Source organism: Rhinichthys klamathensis, unplaced genomic scaffold, assembly GCF_029890125.1.
Source record: "Rhinichthys klamathensis goyatoka isolate OS25496 unplaced genomic scaffold, OSU_Roscu_1.1 h1tg000180l_1, whole genome shotgun sequence".
Taxonomy (NCBI): Eukaryota; Metazoa; Chordata; class Actinopteri; order Cypriniformes; family Leuciscidae; genus Rhinichthys; species Rhinichthys klamathensis.
Genome location: NW_026606708.1, coordinates 665,515 through 683,765, shown reverse-complemented (window position 1 = coordinate 683,765; position 18,251 = coordinate 665,515). Strand labels below are relative to the sequence as shown.

Below are 18,251 nucleotides of genomic sequence, written 5' to 3'. Positions count from 1 at the left end.
GGAATCCATGCGCTTGTGATTTTTGTGAAGGAGTTCCCTATGCAGATTTCGCAACGGGTTAGAGTTAGTCACAAATTTACCAGCAGAAAGGTTTGAAAGTGACTTCTGTTTGTGTGTGAGCTGTGCTTCATACACTATTGACAATGGACCCTTTTTGCCGGTGAAATTTCACTACAGTGACTGCACCTTAATTGTACATCAGTTTCTCCCAATATCCATTGATGATAGATTAACGAATTAATATGAAATTAAGCAGGATGCCACCGTACAGTGTAAAGATTGTGGTCTGTTTTGATTTATTGTTTTTTGGAGGTCTGTGGTGTATAGGTTTAGCGGGCAATCTCATTCTAGGTGTTTTTCAGCATGTTGTAGGAGGTTATGGATCGACTCTCTCAGTCTGTTTTGTTCACTTAACCCCTGGATCAACACCTCAGCCTTCTTCCCATACTCCAGAGCCTATATACACAAACACAAAAACATAAAAGGAGTATATACCAACAACAAAAAAGGAAATCTGATTTCCAAATTTATAATAAATAGACTAATTTCATTTCCAATTTAATCTGGTAGTATGACAAGTGTAGCTGTTTAATTGAGAGACTTTTGGGATAGTTTGATGAATAATGGGATGTTAACGTTTTGATTTAAGAGCCGGGGAGATGTGAGGTAATATATGGGAAGTTTTTTGTTTGTTATTTTTGTAGTTGGATATGAGAGCTGGGAGGTTGAACTAGTTTCTAATATCTGGGGATTTAAAATGTAGGGGAAGTAAAAGAAAGCCTAAAGGAGAATCCCATTACAACCAGAATAGCCGGGTCATGGCTTTAGTCATTAGTGTTATTAGTGTTAATCTGCACTGAATTCAAGAACTTAACATGTTTACGGCACAGAATGACTTCATATACAGTATACACCCATGCATCCAGATCTGGATTCAAATGTTTCATCTCGGCACTTTCTATTTAATTTAGATGTTTGGGCGAGGTTTTGGTTATTGACTATGATTTGGTTATGCAGGGCAGTGGTGAGGAGGTGAGTGTTGAATTCAGGAGCATATTGTAAATGTATCATATGAAGTTTCTTTATAGAATATTTCATTAGTCGATATTTATTGTTTACCTTGGTGTGGTTGTTGCATAGCAACCACAGCATAGCTAGAGAATGAGCCAACAGGACTGACTGGTCAGGGCGAGGTTTCACACACTGTTCCTCAAACTCTAAGAGACATCTCAACATCTGATCAGCCTCCACACACTGGGCCTCATCTATCAGACACACAAACAGGAATCTCAATGTCAGATAACAAGGTCACAGCCAGGTCAGTGTAGTATCTGAGAAAACTGTTTCAAGTTTCTGTATTAAATAAAAGCTTCACCACTGTTCGATCGTGCGAGGTGAGTAAACCAGGGAAATACCTGTGAAACTGTATGATGAATTCTGTTGAATAATCTCTAGTCTAAGAGATATTCAGCAATATGATCTTCCATCTAGTGTTTGAAACATATCACCACCTTACACAGGGTTTGACGTTGTTTGCCAGGTGGATGAATCAGCCGATATTGTCTGAATCGGCTGATAACCATGATCACTCGCTCCATTAAGAGAAATACTAGCTCTCCCTTGAGCCAGTTCTAAAATCTACCAACAACCTAGTCTATGGATAATTTGTTTTCAAATATTTTTAGTGTATTTCAATTAAATATTGTTTGATTTCAGCATATGTACACTACCGTTCTAAAGCTTCGGGTTCAGTAAGACTTTTTTTAATTAATGTATTTAAATTAATAACTTTATTCTGCGAGATTGCATGAAATTGCTAAATAGTGACAGTAAAGACATACAATTAAAAAAGACTTCTAGCTAAAAAAAAAAAATCATGTTCTTTTGAACTCTATTCATCAAAGAATTAAACATTTTGATCATGTTTTTTTTAACATCGATAATAATAATAAGTGTTTCTGGAGCCCCAAATCAGCATATTAGAATGATTTCTGAAGGATCATGTGACACTGAAGACTGGAGTAATGATGCTGAAAATTCAGCTTTGATCACAGGAATAAATTAAACTAGAAAAGGTATTTTTAAATTGTAATGAAATTTCATTGTATTACTGTATTTGTATTGTATTTTTGAAAAAATCAAAGCAGCCTTGTTAAGACTTAAAGTCTTAAAGTAGTTTTTAACAATAATGTATGTGTATGTATAATTGAAAAGTATTCGCTTATATCATTGGTTTATTTAAACATTTAAATGTATTAATTTATCAATAAAATAAGAGTAATTATGATTATACCTATTGCATTTACAAGTGTCTTGACTGAACGGTGATGTAAGTCCACAGACATGATCAGACTGTCTGCCCTATAGAGACAATAAAAAATAGAACTGGCTAGTCTGTGTCCCTGATTGATATCAGGTCATGCTTGTTGTTGTTGCTCAGTGCAGTCACATTCAAAGTGACATGCAGAGCAAGGCCGGCTGAGCTGTTTCCTGCTATAGTGTCATCTGGTCAGAAGTTATAATGTGATGTGGCTGGCCAGAGGGCGGAACCGGCGCCAGTCTACTGACCTCAGGTCAGTCGTTAAGAGGCCAGAGAGCAGGAAGGATCAAGTGTACTGACCAGTGACCAGCCAGTATGAACACAGAGCTAAGCCAGCCACGTCACTGGAAGACTTAGCCAAAACACCGCTGAGGTTAATAGGCTTAGCAAAAGAACTAGGGCAGGAGTGCGGCACGTACTAGCGGCTCTGTCATGTTTGATCTTAGTCATCAGTAGAATAAAGTAGCTTTTGCTCTAGGAAACAACCTCATGACATGACTCTAAATATATAGATGACCTCATACAAACTACATACAATACACACACAACCATGATGGTACAGGCTGTCATAAAAGCTTATAAATAATTTAATCCGCACCATACAGATGTGACATTTCATGAGAGATCATAAGTCAAATTTATGTCAGGATATGAACTACATTAAATGAAATGTACAATATATATATATATACTGTATATATGCAAGATGCAGGTGAAATGGGTAGGAATTAAGATCTGATTGACTGGGTAAATGATCTCTGAAACACCAAGGCTTGTGTTGCTCCCAGTCAATAGTGGTGAGTGTTTACCAACAGTGGTCCGAGGAGGGGCAAACCACAAACCAGCAAGAGGCTGTTGGCCACCCAAGGCTCATCAATGCACGAGGGCAACGAAGGCTATCCTGTCCGGTCCAAGCCAACAGAAAGTCTACTATGGCACAAGTCAAACAAAATTTTAATGATGGTTATGGGAGGAATGTGTCATTACATAGTGCATTGCTCTTTGATGGATATGGGGCTACGTAGCTGCAGACCAATAAGAGTGCCTATGATGACCCCTGCCCTGACCACTGTCGAAAGTGCCTACACTGAGCACGAGCATCGGAACTGGACCCTGGAGCAGTGGAAGAAGGTCGCCTGGTGCGATGAGTCCCGTTTTATTTGACGGCAAGATCTCAATCCCATTGAGCATCTATGGGATATGCTGGACCAACAAGTTCGATCCATGGTGGCTCCACGTCGCAACCTACAGGACTTGAAGAATCTGCTGCTAAAGTATTGGTGCCAAATACTTCAAGACACCTTCAGGGGTCTTGTAGAGTCCATGCCTTGGCATGGAATAAAGATCCGATTGACTTTAGTTTTGTTTACTCATTCAACCTGCATGCTAATACGTGTTTGCAGGAATCCAGCACATTATAAGCATTGAACTTGTGGGAATGAGTAAAATTATGTTCAATTACACAATCCTGTGATAAAATTTAGGCCCTAAGTAGACAATATATGCATTTATATATTCAGGATTATTTCAGGACTTACAGTTATAACTATATATTCAGATTTATATTTATATGGCTTATAAATATATATTCGGATTTACATATTCACGATTCATATTATTATATAATTATTTCCTGATTGGCCCTTCATAATATGAATATATATACATTTGATATTTGATTAACAATGAAACCGTTACTGTCCACAGAGATGAGACTATTTGCGGATATGTCTTTGTGTTGGTTGTCTTTATGTCTTTATGCCACTTACCAAAACATTCTTCTGGTTGAGTGCCACTCCGACTGATATCATCCATCAGCTTACACAGGTGAGAGTGCCATGAACTCGCCACCTGTACACACGCACGCAATGCAATGAGAGACGTTTCACAGACACAGATGACTCAATGTGCACTGGTGGTGGGTGTGTGTCTACCTCTGCGTAGAGCGAGAGGGCAACGTCAGGCTTGTTTTGCTTCAGAAACACATCAGCCATCAGGAAATATCCTCCAGACGTCACAGTACTGTCCAAACCAAACATCTCACTGGCATAGTACACCTGCACAAAGAAAAAAATATTACAATTTAAAAATGAATGAACTTTGGGTGTTTTAAAGAGACAAACAAATAACTGACATAAATAAATGGACATGAAATATGGATTTTTAGTTCAAATTAAAATGATTAAACAATAATATCTAATGCCAGTATACCACTGGTACACATTATTATGTACATGCAATCCAATCACAGTGTTCCACGCATATTAGGACTTACGTCATTGGCAAAGTGAGTGAGAGCAGATGTGTATTTTCCCATGGCAGCGTGCAGTCGGCCCAGGGTTCTGTGTAGCTGATGAAGGACAGTGTGACTGCAGCCTGGTGTTCTCATCACTGTCCACTCAGCCTTAGACAGATACTCATGAGCCTGGAAGAGAGAACCTAAACCTAAACACACAAAAACAACATGCACTATGAACAAAGGGTCCTTGATGCCTCTTGAGTTGGAGTGAGCCTGGCTATTAGAGGGCCTGTCTGTGTCTACTCTATACAACCATCTTTGATGTTTCTATTGGAATAGAGATCTAATGTTTTAAAGATTCATGCCTGGTTTCCTCAGTTGTCAAAAAGTCCACTGTGTGGATTCTCATGTAAAGTGTCTATCTGTATAGACAGAAGCCTAATGATCAAGGGTGTGTCTCAATCCGCTCCCTAGTTCAACAGTGCACTGCCCTTGGCCAAGGAGTTGGCCATTCCTAGTGCTGTCTCACTGTCAAAATTATTCCACTGCACTGAGATGTTCACTCCCCAGAATCAGCTGCTTAATGGAATTGACGTCATGTCATCTGTCTCTCGAGTTGTGAGAAGATGAGCGCAAGTGTAAATGAAGACAAAGCTTTATTACTGTCTTTAAAATGTTATTTCTAATGTGCATGGAAAGAACAGCTATAATGTAGATGCACTGTGATGTTGTTTATAAATGTCAGATGCCTTTTGATGCAGACTTTCTTGACACAGCAAACTGAGTCATCAATGTCCCAATATTTAATGGATCAACAAGGCCCCGATTCATATTCACAATATGCAAATTCATGTCAGTGAATTATCCCATGCCAACTATCAAATCTCCAGTCACATAAAGATTAATCTTTCATATGCTTATGTCAAAGAGCTTTCAGTGCAAGAGGTTTTCACTCAGACAGTACACATCTGCATGACTAGTCTGCCACATCCTGAATTACATAACAAACATCTCTCCGTTCAGTTCATGTCCAAGCACCACCCCTGAGCCCACCAATAGACCGTCCCACAGGAAGTAAATAGGGCTCGATGTCAGCCTCGGTTTTTAGCAAACATTTGTTTCCATTCTCTGCAGAAGTGAAAGTTATTGGCTGTTAGCCTCCAGAGAAGTTCGGAAAGTGAAGCAAACTGTGAAGTCTGCAATCTAATGGACCTTAGAGAGATTTAAAATTAGCACAACCATGGGTAGGTTTTTGCAGGTTTAGTGCTTGTCTTTTGTTAGTTTTGTGCACATCTCACCTATATTAGCCTGCGCAAGCAGTAGATAAGCTGGTACCAGTTCAACAGCACAGGTTCCGTACACCTGCATGGCCCAGCGCAGGAATAGGAGAGCGGCTGGCAACACATCCTGGAACCTCTTCTTGGACACCCACCTCTGCGCCTCTAAATGAGCAATCTCTATTAGATACTCCTAGTGTCAAAAACATACAAAACACACACTTATCAGACATCTGCCCTGTTAACAAACCGATTTGCCCCATTTTAATGTGCTGGAGTGCATATAAACCTGTTTCTTCACTCTTTCTTTTTGGTGGTGGTCTTGGTCGGACTGCAGTGTGCCGAATGATGCAGGTGCGTGAATAGATACCAGCAACGGACACACTTTTTCATGAATACTGATCCAGTCAGTCAGCTGGTGGTCAGGGTCACTACACACACACACACACACACACACACACACACACGTTTGGTTTCCAAATTGTATGGAGACTTTCCATAGACATAATGATTTTTTTCCAGTACAAACTGTGTATTTTATCCCCTTACACTAACCCTACCCCTCACAGAAAACGTTCTGCTATTTTACATTTTCAAAAAACATCACTTAGTGTGATTTATAAGCTGTTTTAAGCTGGACCAAAAAATGTCCCCACAAGGACAAGGATTTCAGATATTGCCATCTTTTTGGGACATTTTGTCCCCATAATGTAGGGTTTACCAGGACACACACACACACATTACTTAGCTAGCTAAATGAGAACATTCAAGATACTTTTATTGTTTTTAGATACACCTAACCCCAACAGAAACATTCTGTAGTTTATATCAGACTGGTGTACGGTATATCAGCACTCAGCAGGAGTCAGATTTAACATCACTTTGCCTATTTCGCCGATCTTGATTGAATGGCGGAAGATTTGGTTTCAAAGCGAAATGGAAAAACGCCTAACGTATTTAGGCGATTTTGTCATTGTATCGTTTTGTTGTGTTTTTCATCAATAATAATAATAATGGACCCACCATTCAAACAACTGCCGCCCCAGAATTGGCGCTAATTCAAAAGTTTTTTTATGTCACATTTTGTAATATTTGCGGGGGTTTATATTTTCTTATATTGATTAATCTCTCATCTAGTTTTTTGAGGAGCCCCTTGCCTCCTCGGAGGAATCGCCCCTTATAAATAAAAATTTCATTTAACTATCGCTTTAAGTGGTGCCCATCAGATCAGAGAACATTCTGTTTCTGGAGGTAAAAAAAAAGTGACCGAGGTATAATATTTAAATTAGATAAACATTTGCATGTTGACACTGTGAGACCGTAGATATGCGTCGTGGTTCGTGGCGTCTTTAAAACGGCAAGTGAAAACTCCACGGATGCAAACTAAAAAACATTTATTTTTCCAGTCATATTTCTTTCTTTTTTTCCTGGTTGGTTTTAAGCATGCATGGCTGGCTATTCTCTTCCCTCTGCACATAATTTCTCCTCCAGCTGTTTGAACTCGTTCAACCTTTCCATCTCTGCAGTAACACGGCCAAGAAGAATGCGTGCGAAACATGTGTGCCTATAATGCCACCTGCTGTCTGTACGCGCAATTACACTATGGAGTATTTTTTTTTTACCAGTATAAGGTGTTTTATAAAGACAAAACACATCATTGAATAACCCGAAGGCTCCAGACTCACCAGTAAAATGTGACCAGGCATTGTGTGCACTTCAGTTGAGCAGGTTTCTGGCAAAGTTCGCATAGTTTTTTCACTCCTTTGGGATTTGCTAGAGGGTTTATAGTGAACGACATTCCAAATGTACAAATCTATACTAACGTTAAAACTCTCAATCTGCAAAATGTGCTTAAATATAAAACAAAACAAAACCAAGTGTTAATTCTGCGTTCTTACCACAAACCGTTTCAACAATTTTCCAGCTCACGCAATAGTGTTTTACAAATGGGTTCCCATGGAGACGACCTCAACTTAACCGCCGAGGATTTAACTGCCCCAGCGATTTTGGTGTTTTATATATTTTATACACCAGTGTATAACAACAGCGTTGCTACTGTGTTTCCAAAGATATATTACGTAGGCCTACTTTCTTATTAAACAAAACGTTACATTTGCATAACCCTTTTGTCTCGAAATACAGGTAAAACGTGATCTACAAGTTTATCGCCATCTGGTGGTGAAATATGTTTCCGTGCTAAAAATTTAACCTAAAGTTAAAGATTAATCTAACTGTGGTGTATTTCTCCTCCTCTAGACTAGGGATAATTGTCACAGGTTTTTATATATAACATGTTTTATATAGCATACTACAAGCGTTATATTACATGTAAAAATAAAATAAAATAAAAACTAAATACTTCTTACCTGTTTTTTATTTATTTATTTATTGTATAAATGCCAAGCTGGGGCAAGTTGTCACACATTATAAATGTTATTCATTTAACACATGCTTTTTTTATCAGAAGTGACTCACAAGTAGAAATAATACAAGCACAAATTAATCCAATGACAATACAAATACCATTTCTATAAATACCATAGAAAGACAACGCTAGAGCAGATGTGCAAGTGCATGGTTTAAATGTAGGCCTATAATTTATATAATTTTTTTCACATTAGTTTTGTTTAATTGCTGCCCTTTTAAAATCTAGCAGAAAACCTATTTTAATGTGTCACATTCCACTGAGACAACTTACCCCATAACAACCTGTCTAACTACCATTATGCACATCTCATCAGTCTCCCAGTCCCAGGGTGTATGCAACAACAAAATTACAATTATATCGGAATTTATACATTAAACTCAGTAATAACACTTTAACATTTTTTTAAAAAAAAGTTTATTGATTTGCTCATCCACACAAAACAACATACAAAATTTCACACGTGATAGTGTTTAAAATAGCCTACTTGAAAATACAATTGTTTTTCCTCTGCCCTGAAAACCTTCCAAGGGCCAGACTCTACCCACTCTCCTAAATTAATCATAAAACCGTGAGTTTGCATGGAATCTCTGTGCAAAAACACACACACACAAATACAGTCAAAATCAAATACTTCCTACCTCAGTCTCTCTTGACCTCAGTCAATTGTCTTTTTGACAGGAGACGTTTAAAAGCACTCTGGTTAGTGTTACTTCTGTTCAATTGGCCAACAAGAAAAAGTGGGAAAAGATGATAGAAAATTCTCAGGGTGGTCCATTTACTGTACAGCAGTATTTTCCTTCACACAATTACCAAAACTAATAAGAAATCCACCTGCACACACACACACAGTCGAGTGGAGTTTAGACAGCTCTTCCTGTAATCCGACGTGCAGTCGGAGCAGCGATGAATTTATCGGAGATACTGAAATTGAGTCATTAACACGGCACTGAATCTCTTTCTGCTTTGTCTAGCAGCTGCTATTATTCAGCTGAGCTCTGAGATTACCAGAGAACTGGAGCACACATCCCCCAGGACCCAGTCCGATCCATTTCTACTCAGGGAAAAAGCGAAATAAATTGCCTTACACGGTGAATGCAGTAACAATTCAACAGTATGAATTTCACCTTAAATGTATTTAAATAAAGTGCACTATACAAAATCTGCTGTGACTAAACAACGTTACTTGAAAAATAATTACTTGCTTGTGTTTGGACACAAATGTTTCTCAAAAATGCTACACAAAAACTGCAGTGAACCAGCCTATTTGATTGACCTGCTGTTGGGCCGCAGTGTCACAGCAGCCAGCAGGTGGTGGTGTTTCCTTGCTTTTTCAATGTATATTTTTACCTGAAAGTGACTCAATGCAGCACTCTAGAGTGCCAAAACTGTCGCTGATGTTTGAGATTGTGTTTCTTGTTCTTTTTGCAGACCTGAGAGTCGTGTTGTTTTCCACATCATCAGCAAAATGTACTCTAAAAAAGCAGAAAGAATAAAATGGCTTCGGAAACATTTGCACTCATAACAAGCACAAGCACCTTTGTTTTGCACTAGCAGAACTTGAAATGAAGACTATCTTTAGCCAACAGAAATTCAGTACCGTGTTTGTTGCTGGCTCAGGTTGAAATGAAGGACTCTACTCTCCACAAAATATGGCACAAAACAAAAATTAATTTCAGACTATGAAATTAAAATCAATACACATCCTCTTGATAATCGGAAACAGCTCCGTAAAAAGAGGTTTCAGGAATTAGTATTGCATGTACCTGTATTTAGATAGAAAGGCACTCAATCAAAGGCACAGGATCTGCTGGCAACCGTAATTAAAAGTTTCTAGACATCTAAAAACAACATGGTCAAAATGGCAAATCAACACACTTTAAAAAGGATCCCCTATTTGAATGTATCCTAGTGAAACAATTATAATCTTCACTAAATTAAAAAGTGAAACAGAAGCGAAAGCAAACATCTCCAAACATCAGACTACTCATGTGAAGTGAGAATTGCCTCTCGGACAAAAACAAGACCGTTGCCATTTAGTGTTTGCTGCAGTTCCTAAAAACAGTAACCACAGAAATGTCCATACATAAAGAGATGATGAGCAATGTGAGATCATGAGATCACAAGAGCAGGAAGCAACCTGTCAAAAATGCATATTAAACTGCACTTAGAAACCAACCGCGAATTCTTCTGCCACGCTAAAAGGCAAAACACAGTAACTTCATAAATTCTAAGTCTATGATCTGTCCCATGACAGATGGGTTTTCCTAAACTACGTTCAGATTCAGAGAAAACGGAGCATGAAAGTTGACATCGAATCAATCCAAAAACCTTTTCCATCTGCGTTTTGCCTTCATGTGGCAGCATAGCCTGGCACTATTTTCAACCAGCCAATAAGAACAGGGAAGACTACAATACAGATACATAAAAACTTCACACTCAACTTAAAAAAAAGAAAAAAAAGTGTATCCTACATGTAATAATGACCTTTAGTCCAAAATACTATTCCTATGATAGATATCCTTCTCCCATGTCTTGATCTGACAAATCCTGTGCGCACGTCACCTTAAAATGACAAGGCAATTCTCTTATGAAAATCTGCTCTATTTTGAAATGTGCATTTTGAAGTTTCATTTAAAAGCAGATGAACTGTGTAATTCTGGAGTCTCAAACTAGGAATGCTCTCATAATGTTTGTAATATACCAGAAAAAGGTGAATTGGGTCATTAAGGTACAGAGAGACTCCCATTTGAATGTTGGGAGAATGAAAGTAACATTTGAGGGGTGTGTGGGATTGCATAAAAAAGACTTTCTTGGCAACAGTCTTTTTGTGCTTTTCGAAACATTGCCTGAATCATTAAGTAACGCTTTAGAGGGAACATTTCTTTTCTGTGTTTATCATTTTGGACTGTCAGAATGGGAAGACATGGATTGTTGGCATGTGAGTGCAGTTTATAGTGTCCTTTTCCGTTTGGCAACGTCCGCTCATGCATAACATTCGTCTCCATCCGCCTCCTTTGCCTTCTCGTTCAGGGCATTGTCTATACTTGTTTCTTCATCTTTCTCTTCCTCCCTAGCTCTTCTCTCCTCCTCCCTCTTCTCTTTGTCCAATAGCCGGTAGTTGATTCCCATTCCCACGAACAGGAATGCGCTGGCGACCACCAGGACGGCTCCACAACCCTGATATGTGTATCTATAATCATCGTAGATATCATTGAGTCTTCCTGCAAGGAAAGAAATGGGAAAATGCTTTCATCAATCTCTGTTACAAAGTAACTGGAACAAGACATGCGATGACGTTCATTGATTAGTGTAGTTAAAGCTGAAGCACGTTAAGTCCCACAGTTAAAAAAATTAAATAAAAACAGCTTTTATATTTAGTCAATATTTTAAGTCACTCATTTATCTCATAATAGCATTTTAGTTGATGAGAGTATATAAAATTAGAATATCCAAGCATTTTATATATTCATTTATATTCATTAAAATGTTTTTAATATTTAATTTGATATTTTTTTAATATTGGTTTTACTATTTGAAATATTTTAGTTGATGAGAATAAACCAAATATTCAAACATTTTACATATTAATTGTAACATTAATATTTAATTTGATATTCATATTTTTGATTAAAATTCCTTTAACTTTAGTCATTATTATGTCATGTTCATACATTTTTGTAATTACATTTTAGTTGATGAGAACATGTATAATTAAATTCCATATTGAAGCACTATTATCGTTTTTATTTATTTATTATTTTTAAATGTTTTATTATTTTTAATATATTTATTATAATTTTATATATTCATTTGAAAAAACATCCCATAAATTGTCGCTATTTTGTCATGTCATATTAATATTTCACAATAACACTTTCAACGATGAGAAAATATTCAAGCATTTTATATATTAAATATGTATCAACATTTAATTAAAAAAAACAACAACGTGAAAATAGTCTTTAAAAGGGATATTACACTCAAAAGCTAATTTTGTCATCATTTACTTTATCAATCCAAACCTGCTTGGCCGCCTTCTTTGGATGATCAAATGGTCAGTGGTAAACAAAACTGTTTGGTAACCAACATTCTTCATACAGGTTTGGAACGACATGAGGGTGAGTAAATGATTATCATTTTGTCGTTTTTGGTCTAAACCCAGCCTTACCCAGTAACGGCGGCCCCAGCAGCACAGGTCCACACTCCACGATGGTGACCAACCCGACAGCACTGGAGAATCTCTGAGCGCCCACCAGGTCCATGAGAGTCTCAAACAGCACAGAACTGAGCCAGCCGAACGCCACACCGAAAAACACTGCATAAATGGCAAAACCCAAGTAATCGGTGGAGAATGGCGCCATCAAGTGGCAGATGCCATTATACAGCACAGATGCTGCGAAGAAGTACTGGATGCGTGGACGGACCCAGCGTGTGTTGGCCAGCAGGCCCATGGACGGCCGAGCAATCATGTCAGTGAAGGCCAAGATGGACAGCAAGAACGCAGCCTTATCCTTGGAAATGTCTTTACTCTTCGCGTAGTTACTGAGGAACACAAGGGGTGCGAAGAGGCCGAAAAACATGATGACGTTTCCGAGCAGGTACAGCAAGAAGCCTCGGTGGGTAAACAGGGTCAGATCCAGAAAGCTGTTGACGGTCTGAAGGCATGTTTTTTTCTCTTGACGTTTGGGTTCGCCATCCTCTTTTGGGATGGCAGGTTGTGGTTTTGGTCCAATGGGTCGCATTAGTGACCCCGCAACACAGCAGTTTAGCAAAGCTCCTCCCAGGATGAGGAAACTGCCCCTCCACCCGTAATAATCAAACAGCCAGCTGTTCAACGGGGCCAGGGTGGACAAGAACACCGGGCTGCCCGCCATCGCGATGCCATTAGCTATTGGCCGCCGCTTGTAAAAGTATTTGCCAATCATGGTCAACGCTGGATTCAGATTAAAAGCCAAACCCAGTCCTAGAAACAGAGGAGAGAGAAAGCTTGTACGCATGATTCAGAAAGTGAGTTTGTAACTTTCATTATTTAATTGTACTCACCCTGTCCTCATGATCAGTGTCATTCAATGTACTTACCGCCTATAACTCCCACACAGAAGTAAAGACCCTCTACTGTGTTACAGAAGGATGCGGCGACTAATCCTGTGCCAGACAGAACCCCTCCAGCAATCATGATGGGTCGACTACCATATTTATTCACCAGAATACTGCTGATTGGTCCTGTTGAGAAAAAACAGGTTGGTTTGAAAATAAATAAATAAAATTCAGACACATGTCTAATTACAGTTTAAACTGATGTGTGATTATTTATTTTTTATATAGCTAAACACAAATTAAATATAAGACTAGATTGGGTAACATTTTTGTAAACTTGATTAGTCCTGTTAACACAAAACATGTGGGTAAAAAAAGAAAGGTAAAAGCAAACAAGCTAAACCTAAATTTGCAACCCACACATCACCCTGTGTAACAGGGTTGCAACAAATTGTAAACATCTTATAATAAATAGAATATTAAAAAAAAGTTAATTTGACCCCCCGAGGTTGACAATCAACATTACCAACCATTTGTTGAAAAAGAAAAATCACTTTAAGAGTTTTAGGCTACATTTTGTCCCCTTTTAATGTTCCACCACAAGATGGCATTACAGTCATTCACACATCTGACTGTTTCAAAGCAAAACTCCAGGAGGACACAGAGACGATTCAGAGGAAGGAAACTTCACTACATGGCATGTGATCAACTGAGGTGGTGTGAGGGAGAAAAACTTAATCAGCAGAATGAAGCTGCCCCAAAGTGATCAGAACAGGAACAGACTGTTCATTTCAGTAAACATGGCTCAAACATTATGGAAAGCAGACAAAACAAGCAGCCTAATACAACCTTCCTTTCTTCGACATAATTAGGAGTTCCCACACAAATACACAATTGCAAGATTTAATAAGCGGTTTCAGAGATATACAGTGAATACTTCTGAGCTTTACTGTGCACCACAGAAGACGGCAATACAAGTACAAGAAAGAGCATTCAGAAACAAAAAGAACCCAGCTATTACTTCCTCTTTTTCCTGGTGAATAAATAAACCGCTTCATCAGTGCAGTGCTCTTCTTGTGAAAGGCCCCATTTCGAGCAGCGTCACACTTAAAGGGCTAGTTCATCCAAAAATGAAATTTCTGTCATTAATTACTCACCCTCATGTCTTCGGAACTAAAATGAAGATAATTTTGATGAGATTAGAGAGGTTTCTGACCAATGTTCCCTCTATTTTTTTTTTCTTGCGGAGCAAAACTTCTCTATTGGGCGGACATTTTGCGCCACCTGAGCAAAAATATTCTTTATACCTGACCTGTACAGCATACGTAGAAACACAATGGTTTCAACATGCAGTTGTAACTTTTAACTTGAATGGGCCATTTCTATTTTATTTGAGCATTGGTGTAACTCTTTGGTATTCAATCATATTTTTGAAAACAAGCAGTTAATTAAGAAGTCACTAAATGAAGGTTACCTTTTAGGTTACTGAGAATCTTTTTTTACAGTGCTTTTTACAGTTAAAATTAAGCTGTTACACTGAGATGGTTTGGGAAAACCATAAAGTGTTTTTGTACAGTCAATTAATTTTGTACAGGTAGCATTAAACCGTCAAAGTTAAATGATTGTTTATTGCTTATGAATTGCCAATATTTTCTTTAGCAGGGGGTTTCAAACGTTTTAAATGGCAAAGAGCCCTAAACAATAGGCCTACCCTTGTGAGATCAATTCTTCATTAGGCTTATAATATAATAAAATATAGGCCTAATATAATATAAAAAAAAACGAATTGAAGTATTTGAAGTGATTTAATATGAAAACAAATTGAAGCATTTAAACTGATATATTATATTATTATAATATGAAAACAAACTGAAGCATTTAAATAGATCTAATAGCTAAATATTTTCAAGAAAAGTGAATGTGTGAACTTTTATAGTAATCTAAAAACCCCTGAAACCCTGAAATTTTATTTCATGTCTGCATTTCTCGTTGCCTCTCGTATTGAGCTATTTGGTCCGCAAACATGACCGTTTTTTACCGCGACTGATTTGGCTCACTGGCTGCAACTCGCACGTTCTCATATCATTGTCTTTCTGTGAAACCTGTAAACTGCATTCACCGGTTTTTACTCTATAGCGGTTGACCAGAGCACTGCAACCATTTCTCACTTAAACTACAATCAAATGGACTTCCCCACACATTTTGCGTCTGTCCTCTACGTGGCATTTTATTCTGCATTTGAAGTGTGCAAAAAAATAAAAAAACCGACTATACAACGTGAACCGCGTCAGAGACAGAAAGCGAAGAGAAGACATTGTTGAAAACACTGCAGCTCTCGTGAATGGGCTCGAAGACTGACAAGGAAGAGAAGAAATTGTTAAATAAAGTCGTTATTTTTGTTTTTGCGCACAAAAAGTATTCTCGTCGCTTCATAACATTAAACTTAAACCACTGTAGTCACATGGACTATTTTAACAAAGTCTTAACCTTTCTGGGCCTTTAAAGTACGAGTTTGAGAAAGTATGAGAAAGTTATGACGTTGCTGTTTATAGAGGGGTCAGAAAGCTCTCGGATTTCATCAAATATCTTAATTTGTGTTCTGAAGATGAACAAAAATCGTACAGGTTTTGGAACGACATGAGGCTGAGTAATTAATGACAGAATTGGAAAACTAACCCTTTAGGAACTAACCTCCCTAAAGTACTCAGAGATAGATAACTTTAAAACGAGGGTCGGTCACGGTAACTAAGACTTTTAAACAATAAACAGACACAGAAAAGAATGAGAATCTGAGAATCCATCACAAAGCTATTGAGAGAATCTGAAACAGTGCAGAAGAATCTAGCGCAAACTCCATAAAAGTCATAGCATATAGTTGTGTACACACAACCCAAGCTAATAATAACAACATGTCAAGGTAATGAAGCTTTAAAAAAAAAAAAAAGACTTGATAGATAATTCCTTATAGTACACATAAAAGTATAGACAAAAAGCACTAAAACTACTATAAATTCTTTCTTTATGTTTGCAAAACTTTAGTTGTAAATATCTGCAAAATTTACGTGACAGTTCGCCATAAAAGCTAATCTATCATCAGGAGGAGGAACTTTCCCGTATGTTCCATGCAGCCAATCAGAGTTCAAAGCAATTTGTCTGTCCCCCAGTCACATTCCTTGAATTAATTTATTCTGACAGGCTTTGTGTAGCACCAAATAGGCCATCCTTTCTAGACCACAAAAAAGGGAAAAAAAAGGACAAAAACAGCAGTGATCCAAATACACAATTATATAAACTGGTTCAGAAACCCGGTAGTCAGAAGAGGATAATTTTCTTTAGATATTCAGTCTGAGAGCTACTTGTAAAGTATTTTTTTACAGTTGTACAGAGATAATTTAAAATGTACAGGAGCACAGGAGTGTGATTCTCACAAACACTGGAGAAAACTTGAACACTCTACAAGGCTGAAAACAGCCACAGATCACACGGTGTTGTGTCTTTACACTTATACAACAGTAAGAAAGACACTCAGATCGGAGCTCATCTTGAACACATCTTTACTGCACAGTTGCAACGATCACTTTCAAAACTAGAGTGCGCAGATGCAAAATAACTCAATTCACAACAGTCCCTCCCATCCAGCCTTGATGTACTCACTCCTGATTAGGGCTGCACGATTATGGCCAAAATGATAAATCACGATTATTTTGATCAATATTGAGATCACGATTATTTGTTGATTTTAACTAAAACAACAATTGTCACATAGGCTAATTATAACTGCTTTCACATTCATATTGTGCTACATTCCTGCTAATGTACAAATATGTGCATCAAAATAAAATAGGTCCTCTTACTCACCAAAATTCAGTGCATCTCCTTAAAGAATAAATCAAATAAATAAATCAATAAAGAAATATGTAGCAAAACTTCAACAGGGCATTATTTTCAATTTTACATTGTGTAAATATATTTTAGGAAGCAAAATATAAACTTGCATTGCACCTGCATAATGGATGTGAATAAAACTCAAAATATACTAATCAATAAAAAACAAATATTCCATAACAGAATGTAACCAAATTAGAACATTTCAAGGCAGAACTATGCACTATGGAAGTTCAATTAATGGATAAAATTCAGAGTCATTGTTATGACGCTTAAGAAACGTAAAACCTGGTTGTGGTACAGTGTCAGTGATTAGTTGTGAAATCCTCCATATGAAAGTTTATGTGCTCGAACTATTTCTATTCATTAAACAATAGTTCAAAACAAGACGTTTGTAGTACTGATTATTGGAGTCCATAATTCGAACTTACACTATATAAGAGCATGGCCCAGGGGTCATAGTCTAGATCTAGAAACTAAGCTGCGCGGTGCAGGGAACAACTCTGATTGGCTCATGGAGGCACGTGATCAGACAGTGGTTTACGGAGCGCTAGATTGGCTTTGCAAAAAAACCCCCAAAAACCCAACTTTGATACGGAGTGTTCTATGAACGGAATGACACATTTTTAAATATCGCTCGATCACTCGAATTTGATCGTGGGAAGCCAAAATCGTGATTAAAATTCGATTAATTATGCAGCCCTACTTCCGATGTTTTGAAAAGAAATAACTTGTGTTGCTGTTGCATCCAAAAGCAGATAGATGTATCAGCACCAAACCATGTTGGTACTAACTTACCGTGTAAGTGAGGGGGGCCCAGTCTTAGTCAAGTTTTTACCTGGTTGCCACTTTTGGTGTGATTGGTCTATAGTCTCTAGCAAGCACATTTTGACCAACTTGCAAGGTCCTGAGTATGGATCATTTTGGATTTTGGCTACACTGCTTAGTTTGCATGTCGGCGCAAGTCAGATTTACACAAGTCTAGACGTTAACAAAGACTTCGTCCCATAAAGAGTGTGGCTGGAGACTGACTTGTGGTTGCGTGAGTGGAGTTCCTATAGGCCA

At 37.8% G+C, this 18,251-nt stretch overlaps 2 protein-coding genes across 2 annotated transcripts in view; both read right to left on the bottom strand.

Moving 5' to 3' along the window:
* Window positions 1-113: 113 nt before the first annotated feature.
* zmynd12 (zinc finger, MYND-type containing 12) lies at window positions 114-7,701 on the bottom strand. Its single transcript, XM_056260896.1, has 8 exons — window positions 7,522-7,701; window positions 6,126-6,267; window positions 5,858-6,029; window positions 4,596-4,765; window positions 4,255-4,377; window positions 4,090-4,171; window positions 1,120-1,265; window positions 114-456 (listed from the first exon to the last, which is right to left on the bottom strand). Exons 1-8 carry the CDS (start codon window positions 7,632-7,634, stop codon window positions 343-345), a joined length of 1,062 nt encoding a protein of 353 aa, XP_056116871.1. The 5' UTR covers window positions 7,635-7,701; the 3' UTR covers window positions 114-342.
* A 2,928-nt stretch (window positions 7,702-10,629) lies between these two features.
* Window positions 10,630-18,251, bottom strand: part of slc16a1b (solute carrier family 16 member 1b) — a 35,654-nt gene continuing 28,032 nt past the window's right edge. Inside the window, exons 3-5 of the mRNA XM_056260887.1 lie at window positions 13,344-13,487; window positions 12,433-13,227; window positions 10,630-11,485 (exon numbers count right to left, since the gene is read on the bottom strand). Of these exons, the coding sequence (XP_056116862.1) occupies window positions 11,247-11,485; window positions 12,433-13,227; window positions 13,344-13,487 (1,178 nt within the window). The 3' untranslated portion in view covers window positions 10,630-11,246. The remainder of the gene's footprint in view (window positions 11,486-12,432; window positions 13,228-13,343; window positions 13,488-18,251) is intronic.

What these genes read in the sequence shown, in the direction of transcription:
- zmynd12 (XM_056260896.1), bottom strand. Translation starts at nt 7,634, where the DNA reads ATGTCGTTCACTATAAACCCTCTAGCAAATCCCAAAGGAGTGAAAAAA. An exon ending in AAGAAAGAGTGAAGAAACAG is followed by an intron (nt 6,030 to 6,125) that starts GTTTATATGCAC and finishes TTTTGACACTAG; the next exon opens with GAGTATCTAATAGAGATTGC. An exon ending in TCACTCACTTTGCCAATGAC is followed by an intron (nt 4,378 to 4,595) that starts GTAAGTCCTAAT and finishes TTCTTTGTGCAG; the next exon opens with GTGTACTATGCCAGTGAGAT.